We start from the raw sequence: 12,763 nt of genomic DNA, 5'->3' as shown, positions 1-12,763 counted from the left end.
CGTGATCACATCCCAACATACTGGCCCAAAAGTTTATTAAATCTCAGCCAATTCATCCCCAAAGTCAGGGATGCGACAGGTGCCAACTAACTGCAGCCTTTATTCTATGTGTGTTTCCCTTAACTTAAATACGCAGCGGCACTATGGGATATTTGTGGATGTCCCCATGCACACATCTAACCTCCACCCGCTCCGCCTCCAACAATGTGCAAGGGGAAACAAGGGTTTGGTGGAGCAGAGTCTGCATGCGGCCCACGTCCACCAAAGCCTGGCGTATACCCCGGGAGGCTCAGAGCCGCTGTCTGGCCCTGTCATCACAGTAGTGACTGCCACCGCTGTGGCCCAGAAGATTTCCAAGAACATCTGGGGAGTCATCATCACAGATCCACACAACGTTCGATCACACATGATGCCTCCTAATCAGCAACTTGACCCCCGAGCTTCCTGTTCAGCACTTTGTTTCCCAGCGCATCTTGCAGCAGTTTTTAAAATTTTGTTTACAGGGAGTGCAGAATTATTAGGCAAGTTGTATTTTTGAGGAATAATTTTATTATTGAACAACAACCATGTTCTCAATGAACCCAAAAAACTCATTAATATCAAAGCTGAATGTTTTTGGAAGTAGTTTTTAGTTTGTTTTTAGTTTTAGCTATTTTAGGGGGATATCTGTGTGTGCAGGTGACTATTACTGTGCATAATTATTAGGCAACTTAACAAAAAACAAATATATACCCATTTCAATTATTTATTTTTACCAGTGACACCAATATAACATCTCCACATTCACAAATATACATTTCTGACATTCAAAAACAAAACAAATCAAACAAATCAAACCACCTTTCTTTGCAAGGACACTCAAAAGCCTGCCATTCATGGATTCTGTCAGTGTTTTGATCTGTTCACCATCAACATTGCGTGCAGCAGCAACCACAGCCTCCCAGACACTGTTCAGAGAGGTGTACTGTTTTCCCTCCTTGTAAATCTCACATTTGATGATGGACCACAGGTTCTCAATGGGGTTCAGATCAGGTGAACAAGGTGGTCATGTCATTAGTTTTTCTTCTTTTATACCCTTTCTTGCCAGCCACGCTGTGGAGTACTTGGACGCGTGTGATGGAGCATTGTCCTGCATGAAAATCATGTTTTTCTTGAAGGATGCAGACTTCTTCCTGTACCACTGCTTGAAGAAGGTGTCTTCCAGAAACTGGCAGTAGGACTGGGAGCTGAGCTTGACTCCATCCTCAACCCGAAAAGGCCCCACAAGCTCATCTTTGATGATACCAGCCCAAACCAGTACTCCACCTCCACCTTGCTGGCGTCTTAGTGGGACTGGAGCTCTCTGCCCTTTACCAATCCAGCCACGGGCCCATCCATCTGGCCCATCAAGACTCACTCTCATTTCATCAGTCCATAAAACCTTAGAAAAACCAGTCTTGAGATATTTCTTGGCCCAGTCTTGACGTTTCAGCTTGTGTGTCTTGTTCAGTGGTGGTCGTCTTTCAGCCTTTCTTACCTTGGCCATGTCTCTGAGTATTGCACACCTTGTGCTTTTGGGCACTCCAGTGATGTTGCAGCTCTGAAATATGGCCAAACTGGTGGCAAGTGGCATCTTGGCAGCTGCACGCTTGACTTTTCTCAGTTCATGGGCAGTTATTTTGCGCCTTGGTTTTTCCACACGCTTCTTGCGACCCTGTTGACTATTTTGAATGAAACGCTAGATTGTTCGATGATCACGCTTCAGAAGCTTTGCAATTTTGAGACTGCTGCATCCCTCTGCAAGATATCTCACTATTTTTGACTTTTCTGAGCCTGTCAAGTCCTTCTTTTGACCCATTTTGCCAAAGGAAAGGACGTTGCCTAATAATTATGCACACCTGATATAGGGTGTTGATGTCATTAGACCACACCCCTTCTCATTACAGAGATGCACATCACCTAATATGCTTAATTGGTAGTAGGCTTTCGAGCCTATACAGCTTGGAGTAAGACAACATGCATGAAGAGGATGATGTGGACAAAATACTCATTTGCCTAATAATTCTGCACTCCCTGTAGTATGTAAATCAATGCCAATGTGTGCTCAAGCAGCCATGGGTAATTAAAAGCATTCAATCTGGCTCTTAAAGGATAATAAACAAGTGCTATAAATGCTGCAGCGACCAGTAAGGCTAAGCTTTACTTGCAGACACATTTGGGAAGTGAGAGTAATAAGTTCTGAAATGCCACAGTATTGTATTGCATCGCATCACATCACAAATACTGTTTGTAGTGTTTGTGTTATATTTCTACTTCCCTAAAATAACATAAAGTTCTTTTTAACCAATTCTTATGAAATATTTGACTTTTTTTTTTTTTTTTTTTTTTTTTTTTTACATCCTAGGTGTCTTCGCCATGGCATGTAGTAAGTAGAAGTTGAATATCAGAGTAACACACATCTGCACATCTATACATTTCTAACAATAAATAGAAACAAGCCAAAATATTTCTGTTTTAACTTATTCGAAATGTTTTGTTATATTTGGAATATTAGTGAACATCTTTAATACTTACAATACTACCTGTGAGGCACTGCAGTAATATTATAATCCAGTAGCAGTTCATTCTATCTCCCATGAAAACAGAAAAAACAGATTAAACACATGAAGATCTTATATACTTTAAATAATGCGAGTATAGTTGTAGTATTTGTATTATTTTTCTGTATAACCAAACAATGTAAATAAGTCAGTACTCAACTTTTTATGCAGTTGTTGACCTATTGTGTTTCATCTTGTCTTCATGGGAGTTTACACTTCAAAATAATGGTGAACATCTTTTACACTTTAAATACGACTTATAATACTACCTGTGAGGCACTGCAGTAATATCAGAATTTAATTATTTTACTAGTTTATTTATTATTGTTGGCTAATCCTCTAGGGTTTTTGTTTTTTAAATTATTATAACCTGGTGAAGTGAGGCTGAGTGATTTTTGTGGCACACAGTGCTTGATGCAGAATGACCACAAAATGAGAGAAAAAAATTAACTGGAAAAAAAAAAATCTAAACACTAGAGAACAAATTGGAATTAACAAGTTGTATAAACCAAGGTGTTGAGCAAGAGGTAAATACAGCAGGGATCAATCAGACAACATGATGCAGGTGAGGAAACTTTACATGTCAGGAACGTTACGACATGAAAACGGAATAACCAGACTGAACAGATAGACGTTGTATATATTTTGAACACTGTTTGTATTATTTGTGTTGCATTGGTATATCAGCCTGTGAATGTTAAAAAGTATGAAATTAAATGTCTGGACCTATTCGTTTGTTTACATAATAGGGAAGTCGGCCAGGCGAATGTGTGCTGCAATGCCCATGAGTAAGTAAAAAGTGAATGACAATACACCACATATTTGTGCGTTTTTTGTTTTTTTTGTTTGTTTTTTTAAAAAGAGGACTAACTCGTTAACCTTTTTGAAATGTTAGATGTGCAATACTGTATGCAAACAGCTGCAATATTTGCTTGGATAACCTTTGTAATGGGCTGTGTCCCAAAGTGAAGGCTTTTATCTGATAACCTCAGTCTGTTTAAGATCGATTTATACATTTTTAAAGCGGTGTTGTTCAGACTGTTGTAATCATTCACCCTGAATTTTTTTTTTTTTTTTTGTAAATATAGTGTGCATGGATGCTGCTCCATTTCCTGCTCCATCCGCTTTTAGTAAGTAAAAGCTGAGTGACAACACACATCTACACATACACATTTCTGAGAATAAAAACAAAGAAACCAACATATTTGTTTTTGCACTTATTTGAAATGTTAAATGTCAAACATTAACTACACAGTTGCTGCAGTATTTGTTTTGACAGTTGTTGTAATTGGCTGATTCCTTAGTCAGCAATTAAAGATGTGCAAGCTTTTACAGTGGCTTGCAAAAGTATTCGGCCCCCTTGAACTTTTCCACATTTTGTCACATTACAGCCACAAACATGAATCAATTTTATTGGAATTCCACGTGAAAGACCAACACAAAGTGGTGTACACGTGAGAAGTGGAACGAAAATCATACATGATTCCAAACTTTTTTTTTTTAACAAATAAATAACTGAAAAGTGGGGTGTGCGTAATTATTCAGCTCCCCCGAGTCAATACTCTGTAGAACCACCTTTTGCTGCAATTACCCTAAAAGACTGGCAGCTGTATGTCTCTACCAGCTTTGCACATCTAGAGACTGAAATCTTTGCCCATTCTTCTTTGCAAAACAGCTCCAGCTCAGTCAGATTTGATGGACAGCGTTTGTGAACAGCAGTTTTCAGATCTTGCCACAGATTCTCGATTGGATTTAGATCTGGACTTTGACTGGGCCATTCTAAGACATGGATGTGTTTTGTTTTAAACCATTCCATTGTTGCTCTGGCTTTATGTTTAGGGTCGTTGTCCTGCTGGAAGGTGAACCTCCGCCCCAGTCTCAAGTCTTTTGCAGACTCCAAGAGGTTTTCTTCCAATACTGCCCTGTATTTGGCTCCATCCATCTTCCCATCAACTCTGACCAGCTTCCCTGTCCCTGCTGAAGAGAAGCCCCCCCAGAGCATGATGCTGCCACCACCATATTTGACAGTGGGGATGGTGTGTTCAGAGTGATGTGCAGTGTTAGTTTACCGCCACACATAGCGTTTTGAATTTTGGCCAAAAAGTTCCATTTTGGTCTCCTCTGACCAGACACTTTCTTCCACATGTTTGCTGTGTCCCCCACATGGCTTGTGGCAAACTGCAAACGGGACTTCTTGTGGTTTTCTGTTAACAATGGCTTTCTTCTTGCCACTCTTCCATAAAGGCCAACTTTGTGCAGTGCACAACTAATAGTTGTCCTATGGACAGATTCCCCCACCTGAGCTGTAGATCTCTGCAGCTCGTCCAGAGTCACCATGGGCCTCTTGGCTGCATTTCTGATCAGCGCTCTCCTTGTTCGGCCTGTGAGTTTAGGTGGAAGGCCTCGTCTTGGTAGGTCTACAGTTGTGCCATACTCCTTCCATTTCTGAATGATCGCTTGAACAGTGCTCCCTGGGATGTTCAAGGCTTGAGAAATCTTTTTGTAGCCTAAGCCTGCTTTAAATTTCTCAATAACTTTATCCCTGACCTGTCTGATGTCTAAATCCAATCGAGAATCTGTGGCAAGATCTGAAAACTGCTGTTCACAAACGCTGTCCATCTAATCTGACTGAGCTGGAGCTGTTTTGCAAAGAAGAATGGGCAAGGATTTCAGTCTCTCGATGTGCAAAGCTGGTAGAGACATAGCCTAAAAGACTGGCAGCTGTAATTGCAGCAAAAGGTGGTTCTACAAAGTATTGACTCAGGAGGCTGAATAATTACGCACACCCCACTTTTCAGTTATTTTTTTGTAAAAAATGTTTGGAATCATGTATGATTTTCATTCCACTTCTCACGTGTACACCACTTTGTGTTGGTCTTTCACGTGGAATTCCAATAAAATTGATTCATGTTTGTGGCTGTAATGTGACAAAATTTTCGTCCCCCTTGACAAAAGTTCAAGGGGGGCGAATACTTTTGCAAGCCACTGTACTTATAGTACAATTTATGACAAGCTGCAAGTCACAATAATGACCTCAGAAGCTTAACTAAACTTAACTTGCTGATCTAAACAGCAAATGAAATGTCTAACTTTCACAACATTTTCATACAAGCATCATAATCTAGCTGCGATTCCTTCCATGTGAAATGTATTTTTCTGAATTAGTAAATAATTAGAAATCTAACTTATTAAAATGTGGCCCTATTAAAACTGTGACAGATACCATCCCTTTGTGAGATTCAGAGAAGGCCGTATGTGTATGTTTGGCTCCTTCAACAATGCAGTGATTTCTTCTTCACTGCACAAAAGAGTAAAAACAATGAAAGAGATCATTTAATAAGTCAATGTGTCCAAAATTTGAATGTTTAAATGTAGGTGATGTTTATCAGCATTTAGATTTAAATACAGTTTAAATATTGTAGTAATGTTTTAACTTGCTGTGAGACTCTCCAAAGACGAAAACTTAGTATGATGTGGAGACATCACATGTTAACATGAAATATTAACCTGATTTTCTCATGGTAATTTGCTTTCCTTAAAGATAAAGACCGATGAATGTGAATAAAAGGACAGAATATCTGAGTCATGTTCAGATTATCTAAAAGCAAAAAGGGAGATTGACTTTAAAATATTTGTTCCAAGAAATCAAGATTCTAATTAGAAAGGTTACAATGATATACACTTAAATACTTTTATACTATTTGTTTTGTATTTGTATATCAACAGGTCAGTAATTTAGTGTTCCTTAGTACGTTTCATAAGAATTTGCTGACGTTTTTTTTGTGCGTGTGTTAAATTCTTTCTTTCTTTTTTACATTATAGTGTTTAACTCCATGGCAAAGTGTGAGAGAACTGCCAAGGGTAAATAGAACCTAAATGACACATTTAAACATCTATGTAAATGTGTAGATGTGTGTAGATGTACATGTGGAAAAAACCCATCATGTTTTGTTTTGTTTTTTAAACTTATTTCACATGTGAAATATGCAGTACTTTATGTATAAGACCATTATTGCTGCTGGTTATAATGGGCTGTATCTTTAAAGAGAAAGTGAAGGTTGAGTCATGTATTTTATTTTATTTTTTCTAATTTGTGTGTGTGTATATGTATGTATATATACATACATATACATACACACCACACACACACACACACACCCACACACACACACACATATATATATATACTATATATATATATATATATATATATATATATATATTATATAATATATATATATATATATATATATATATATATATATGTGTGTGTGTGTATGTGTATGTATATATATTATATATATATATATTAGGGGTGCAACGATACACAAAATTCACGGTTCGGTTCGATACTTTGGTGTCACGGTTCGATATTTTTTCGATACAAAATAAAATGTTCATGCCTCTTTAATTTGTCATTTATTAAAATTATAAACATATATTTTAACTCAAAAGTACAGTTTTTAAATTTAACCCTAACCCTTGTGCGTGTTTTTTATTTTGACAGCGAATGCGCACCTGCGGACCACTTATGTGCACCCCTGGTTATTTAGCTCATCATATCGCAGCCACAGAAATTATTTTGTCCATGAAACCATAAAGCTGCACTTTCTTTTTGCCTTATAGTCTGATTTGTCATAACTTTTCCGTTTTGTGGTAAGCTTTTCTTTGGCTGTCACTTCTTCACCCTGACCTGTCTTATTTGGCTCAGCAGAACTGAAATATAAATCCTGCTGCTTTTACACACACACTCACATAAGCTCAGCGATTCTCTGCGCGATCAACCTCTCACATGTTTAAGCTTGCTGCGGGAGATTTCACTTGTCATGTTTGCATAGTAAGCTAACGATTAATAAGACTATGTCAGAGGAATTGGTGCACAAATTATCATCACTCACAGATCAGTGCTGTCGCTCTCTATACACAGTTCACACGATTGCAAAGTGAAAGCAAAAAAACAAGCGCAAATTCAAACGCAACTTCAATATGTCACATATTGACAGTGGCTCACCGATGCCAATGACATAATTACCCAGCTACATTTCTGAAAGAATGCAAAAGCATTGACATATATTTTTCCTTCCTACAATAGCCCGACGGGCAGGGAAGAGATAGATTTTGGTAGCCCGACTGAAAAAATCGCTAGCCCCAGGACGTCGGGCTAGCGATATTGCAAGCCCTGTATCTGATTGAGGAATCACTCATCTTTGGAAAAGAGAGTTTATTACAGAGAAATGTCTCTTTCCAAAATAAAAGCTATACTATCCGTTCTTCTGGGCTATATTCTCAGCAGCATAAGGAGAATCATGTGCTAACAGCTGTCTAAATGACTCGGCTAAAGTTAGTAGCATGCTTGTTGTTTTTGTCTTTGCACTAGGATGATGTCGGCGTAAATGTGCAGTCATATTCGTTGTGTTCCCACTAGTGCTTTCAGGTTAATCTCGTTGAAATGACCTTAACGCCACAACACGGCAAATCTCCGTTAACGAGCTACCGCCGATCGCCCCGTGCATGGGGCTAAACGGCCAACACGTTAACGAGCTAACTGCGCTAACACACTAGTTCCCACCCATGTAATTGAGCATTGCATGGCACATCCAACATACTGTTTTACTTTAGTCCATGACTCGCTTACCTTCAGGGTCATACGTCACATGAAAACCAAAATAATTCCAAACGCCAGATCTGAATGAGGGTGGGGGAGGTCCATGTTGAAAGGAGAGCTTAACTTCTGTCTTGCTAGCTTGCCCTGCGCTCTTCCTTCTGACGATGCTGTTTGTGTTGAGCGCTCAGTGGATCTGTGCTCAACAGTGCAGCCTAGGCGGAGTAGTCGAACGCAGATTCACTGAGCGCTCAACACAGACAGCATCGTCAGAAGGAAAGTTGATAAAATAAATTACAAATGTTGTATTGTTCGATACATATGCGTACCGAACCGAAAGCACTGTATGGAACGGTTCAATATCGATACGAATATCGTTGCACCCCTAAAATAAATAAATATATATATATATATATATATATATATATATATATATATATATATATACGTGTGTGTATATATATACACATATATACGTATATATATATATATATATATATATATATATACGTGTGTGTGTAAGTAATAATTTTCAAGTCACTAATCACCTCAGAAGCAAGAAATATTGCCTGATATTTCTTAAGTAAATCAAATGTAATGTCTTCATCTCATGCCATCCTCTTTTGTTTTATCATTCTAATCTTGTGATGTAGAGTCTATCTTTCAAGGAGTTGTACATGACATGGGTAAGTAAAACACATTTCTATTCATATGGTAGTAATCACATAGTGTGGTCCTCCATGTGTGTATGTGTATAAGTAACATATGTATGTAGAGACAGTACGTAGTCTCAAAAGGGTTGCAAATGCGTATTGATGTACAGATGTACGCATTTTGAAATTAGTTTTAGGTGAGGTCAGATTGCTTCGTATTTGTGTGTGAATTCAAGCTGGTGTGAGTCTTCAAAAGTCACACCCAAGTCATTGTACACACGTGTGTGGTTTAGGCTTATGGATCAATCCTTTTGAACACATTTTTCTTCATATATGCATCAGTTAGAGGAGCAAACAAGCAATAAAAAGAGTACATAGAGAAAAACCAATTTTAATAAATGTAAGAATCCATGTTTTGTACTTGTAATTTAGGCATTTCTGTGAATACACAAACGGTTAGACACAGAGGAAATTATGTGAGCTGTTACATGTAGGAGTTGGTATGGTGGTCCGGAACATCATGTATGTCAGGGTTTGTTTGTGCCTCTGGAAATTATTATTTTCTTAATGTGTGTGAACCCATCAGTTATAATTGCAGGGTTAGAATAAAATAAGAAAAAAAAGCATGTATATTCTTGGTAGACATGAAGGGAATTTAACATCGAATGGAAGTGACTGTACAATGTTTAGTTCAGTTGCTTAGATAATGAGATCCAGTTTTCTGCCATTGAATAATTAGTCTTGTATTCCAATAAATCAGATCAAAACAATTTAATTCATTGGCCATATATTTTCTCTGTTAAGCATGTGAACCGCATACTTTACATCATAATTTATCAAGCTTTCAACTCGCTTACTTTCAGATGGTATTCATTAAAACCTCGGTAATTGATGGCGTGTTATTGCCAGCTTTTATTTTTATTTAATAAGTTCACACTGTTGAAAACATTTTATTTGTGATGTTGATCTCAAATACATAAATGTTTATTTGTTGCATAGTTTACAAGAAGGTGGTTTATGCACTGGTTTATAAAGTTCTGTCTTCTCATCTAACACCATAATCGGGTCTAGTTTTTATTTCATTTTTGGTTTTCCAGCTGCTGCCCCCGAGCAGCCACCCAGAGACCCTTTGCTGCACTTAGTCTCCCTGCAGGGGGCGTCTGGCTGCTGGCTGCTTGATCCAGCTCTGGCTACTGCACTGGGAAAGACCAACGAGGAGGTGGAAAAGTCAAAGCCTGAAAAGGTGGACTGTTTTCATTTTAAATAATAACACACTAAATGTTAGTTATTGTAGGGTGGCACAGTTCTCCCCCCCCCCCCCCTTTTTGGTGGTCCTCCTCGGGTCCTCGTACTCTGGGGCCTCTGGATATCTGGGGCCTGGATCTCCTCCATACCTGCTTCATGCCCTGGGGGACGGGGCTGTGGCTCCCCACACTCCCTAGCAGATCGTTACATGGAGAAACCTTTGGAATACAAGCATGCTGATCCACACAGGTGTACACACGGGTGTTCACAGACGCGGACTACACCTTTCTTGGCTGCTGCCTCAAAGCACATTGTGCGCTGTCTATCTTGCGTGCTGCACAATATCGTTTATTATTTAGTGTCTACTGTTATCTACTGCTAGCTAGTTTATTGTGATGGTGCTGTATTTATTATGTTGCTTTTTTTTTTTTTTTTTCCTTACTTCCCCCTTTTCTCACCGTCTCTTCTCCCCTCTGGTTTTCTTTCTCTCCCTCTCTTTCTTTCATTCTTTCTCCCTGTCCTATCCCCCAGTCATGTCTGTTCCGTTTGTAGCAACCAAAAATAAAATAAATACATAATTATAATAAAGGTCAATCAAATGGACCAATATTGCAAGGCCATGATGATCCACTTGGTAAAATAAATCCGCTTGGCATCTTTCTTGGCCTTAAGACAACAATTCTGATGGCTAAAGATCCAAACGGGACACAAAAAAAAAAGAAAAAAAAGGGTTAGTTATTCATGCTCATGTTCCATGATTTGAACAGAAACACATGATGTAATTAAAAACACAACAAAAAACAAATGACAATGAAGTCAAACTAAATGTAGGCCTTGAAAATAAACATCTGTATATCAGAAGCTAAAACACTGGTGGTAATCACACATCTAGACAGAAATTCCTTTGTGATTACATCAGGAACAGCATCCAGTGTAATAATCTGCCAAATCAAATTTGCAGAGCTACACAACTTGGTGACCCCTTGTGACTAGTAAGCAGCCAGAAATAACTAATACTACTGGTTGTAGAAAGTAAAATCATGTAGGATGTTGGTTTTGTTGGGGGGGGGGGGGGTTCTTTTCTTTGTGTGTCCTCTGTTTTATTTTATTGTCTTTGATTTGTTGAATTAGGCCAACAGTGAAGTGTGGGCCACCATTCTGGCTCTGATCTGGCTTCATGCTTTCAAGATGGATGCAAAGGACGAGTGGGAGCTTCTGGCTATGAAGGCTGCCTCATGGCTCCGTGCTCAGAATGGTAGTAACACGCTAATTAAAGAATAAAATGTTTTAAAAATTGTTTCAAGCTACAATCTACTTTCTCTTCCCTCCATACATTCATTGCTTTAATGTCTGTGTTGTGTTTTCAGCACCGTGTGTGAGAGAGTGTGTGGATGCTGGAAATGTCCTGTTGGGCTGCAGTGTGAAGAAAGAAGCTCTGGGCCTATGAGGGTTTTCTGAAAGTGGATTGGTGAACAGAAGCATTTCTACTTACACCATACTGCATTAGACTCGGTGTTGCTTTGTGAAATCTAACATTTTATAATTGTTATAAAAACAGAACTGTTCTTTGACTATAAAATGTTATTTTACATTTGAGCCCAATTTGACTTTAATGTTCAGAATGATCTGAAACCCATAATACACTGTAAAGATTAGAAATCTACTGTGTGTGCGTGTGTCCATTCTTTTTCTCTCCCATTAGATCCCACCCACCGCGCGCACAAACACATCCTCCAATCACACACCCCCATATTTTGCTCCATTGCAGTTTATTTCACACCTCAAACATTTAGTAAACAATTAAGCAAATACAAGTAATCTGCAATAAATTACAGGTAGTAATAAAATAAACTACTAACTCTTTTACGCTACGTCCGCACCTACACGGGTATTTTTGAAAACGCAGCTGTTTTGTCCACACGTAAACGACGCTTTGAATCACCGAAAATGGAGATTTTTAAAACTCCTTTTTTGTGTTTACGTGTGGACGAGGAATACAGAGTTGGTCACGCAACGTCAAAGGTATGTGCCTTTTTGCACGTCACGCTGTGCGCACGGTATTGTTTACATGAGATGAATGACAGAATGGCAGATAGTGAGATTAACAGTATTTTGTCTCTATCTGCAGGTTTTACACGCTTACGTATACACGCAGTTACTGTCCCTCTATTTACAAAGGCAGAGGCGTCACGGTATGATTATTTTACATGTAGTTGTTTTTTTTTTTCCTGTGTAATAATATTCAACATTGCTATCAATACATTTTTCAACAAATGCCTCTCTGTGCAAAATGGGTTTAAAAACATAAACAACTATGGGACACTGTTTGTCCATGATTTGAACAGCCTAGTGCTGCTCCTGACGAAGAGAAAACCAATTCTGCAGGGGAGACCTACCTCTGCACTTGTGCAGGTGAAGTCAAAGGGAAGATAATCTTTACCATAGTTTCTAGTCTTTGGCTTAGAATGAAGTTGGTTCATATTCAGCGATGCTTCATCTCCTGCTTTGCGTTTGTGTGGGCGCCCCATGCTAGCAGTGTCCAAGCGTTTTTGGTTGTCCCCGCCCCCCTTTCATACCGCACCCCTCCTGCAATGGCTCTGTGCCCCCCCTAGGGGGCGGGCCCCACACTTTGGGAAGGTCTACACTAGATGGTGATAATGTGCATACTTGGTTACTTTTGACTT

The 12,763-nt window shown here is 38.8% G+C and overlaps 1 protein-coding gene across 1 annotated transcript in view; it reads left to right on the top strand.

Moving 5' to 3' along the window:
* Window positions 1-11,742, top strand: part of LOC120719887 (von Willebrand factor A domain-containing protein 5A-like) — a 36,077-nt gene extending 24,335 nt beyond the window's left edge. The window contains exons 15-22 of the mRNA XM_040009451.1: window positions 2,384-2,404; window positions 3,329-3,367; window positions 3,668-3,709; window positions 6,402-6,440; window positions 8,835-8,867; window positions 9,932-10,077; window positions 11,211-11,334; window positions 11,447-11,742. Coding sequence (XP_039865385.1) covers window positions 2,384-2,404; window positions 3,329-3,367; window positions 3,668-3,709; window positions 6,402-6,440; window positions 8,835-8,867; window positions 9,932-10,077; window positions 11,211-11,334; window positions 11,447-11,526 — 524 coding nt within the window. The 3' untranslated portion in view covers window positions 11,527-11,742. The remainder of the gene's footprint in view (window positions 1-2,383; window positions 2,405-3,328; window positions 3,368-3,667; window positions 3,710-6,401; window positions 6,441-8,834; window positions 8,868-9,931; window positions 10,078-11,210; window positions 11,335-11,446) is intronic.
* The last annotated feature ends 1,021 nt before the right edge of the window (window positions 11,743-12,763 follow it).

Source organism: Simochromis diagramma, unplaced genomic scaffold (assembly GCF_900408965.1).
Source record: "Simochromis diagramma unplaced genomic scaffold, fSimDia1.1 OVJJ01000344.1, whole genome shotgun sequence".
In the NCBI taxonomy this organism is placed as follows: Eukaryota; Metazoa; Chordata; class Actinopteri; order Cichliformes; family Cichlidae; genus Simochromis; species Simochromis diagramma.
The sequence above is the reverse complement of the archived record's forward strand: the minus strand, read 5'-3'. Positions and strand labels throughout refer to the sequence as shown.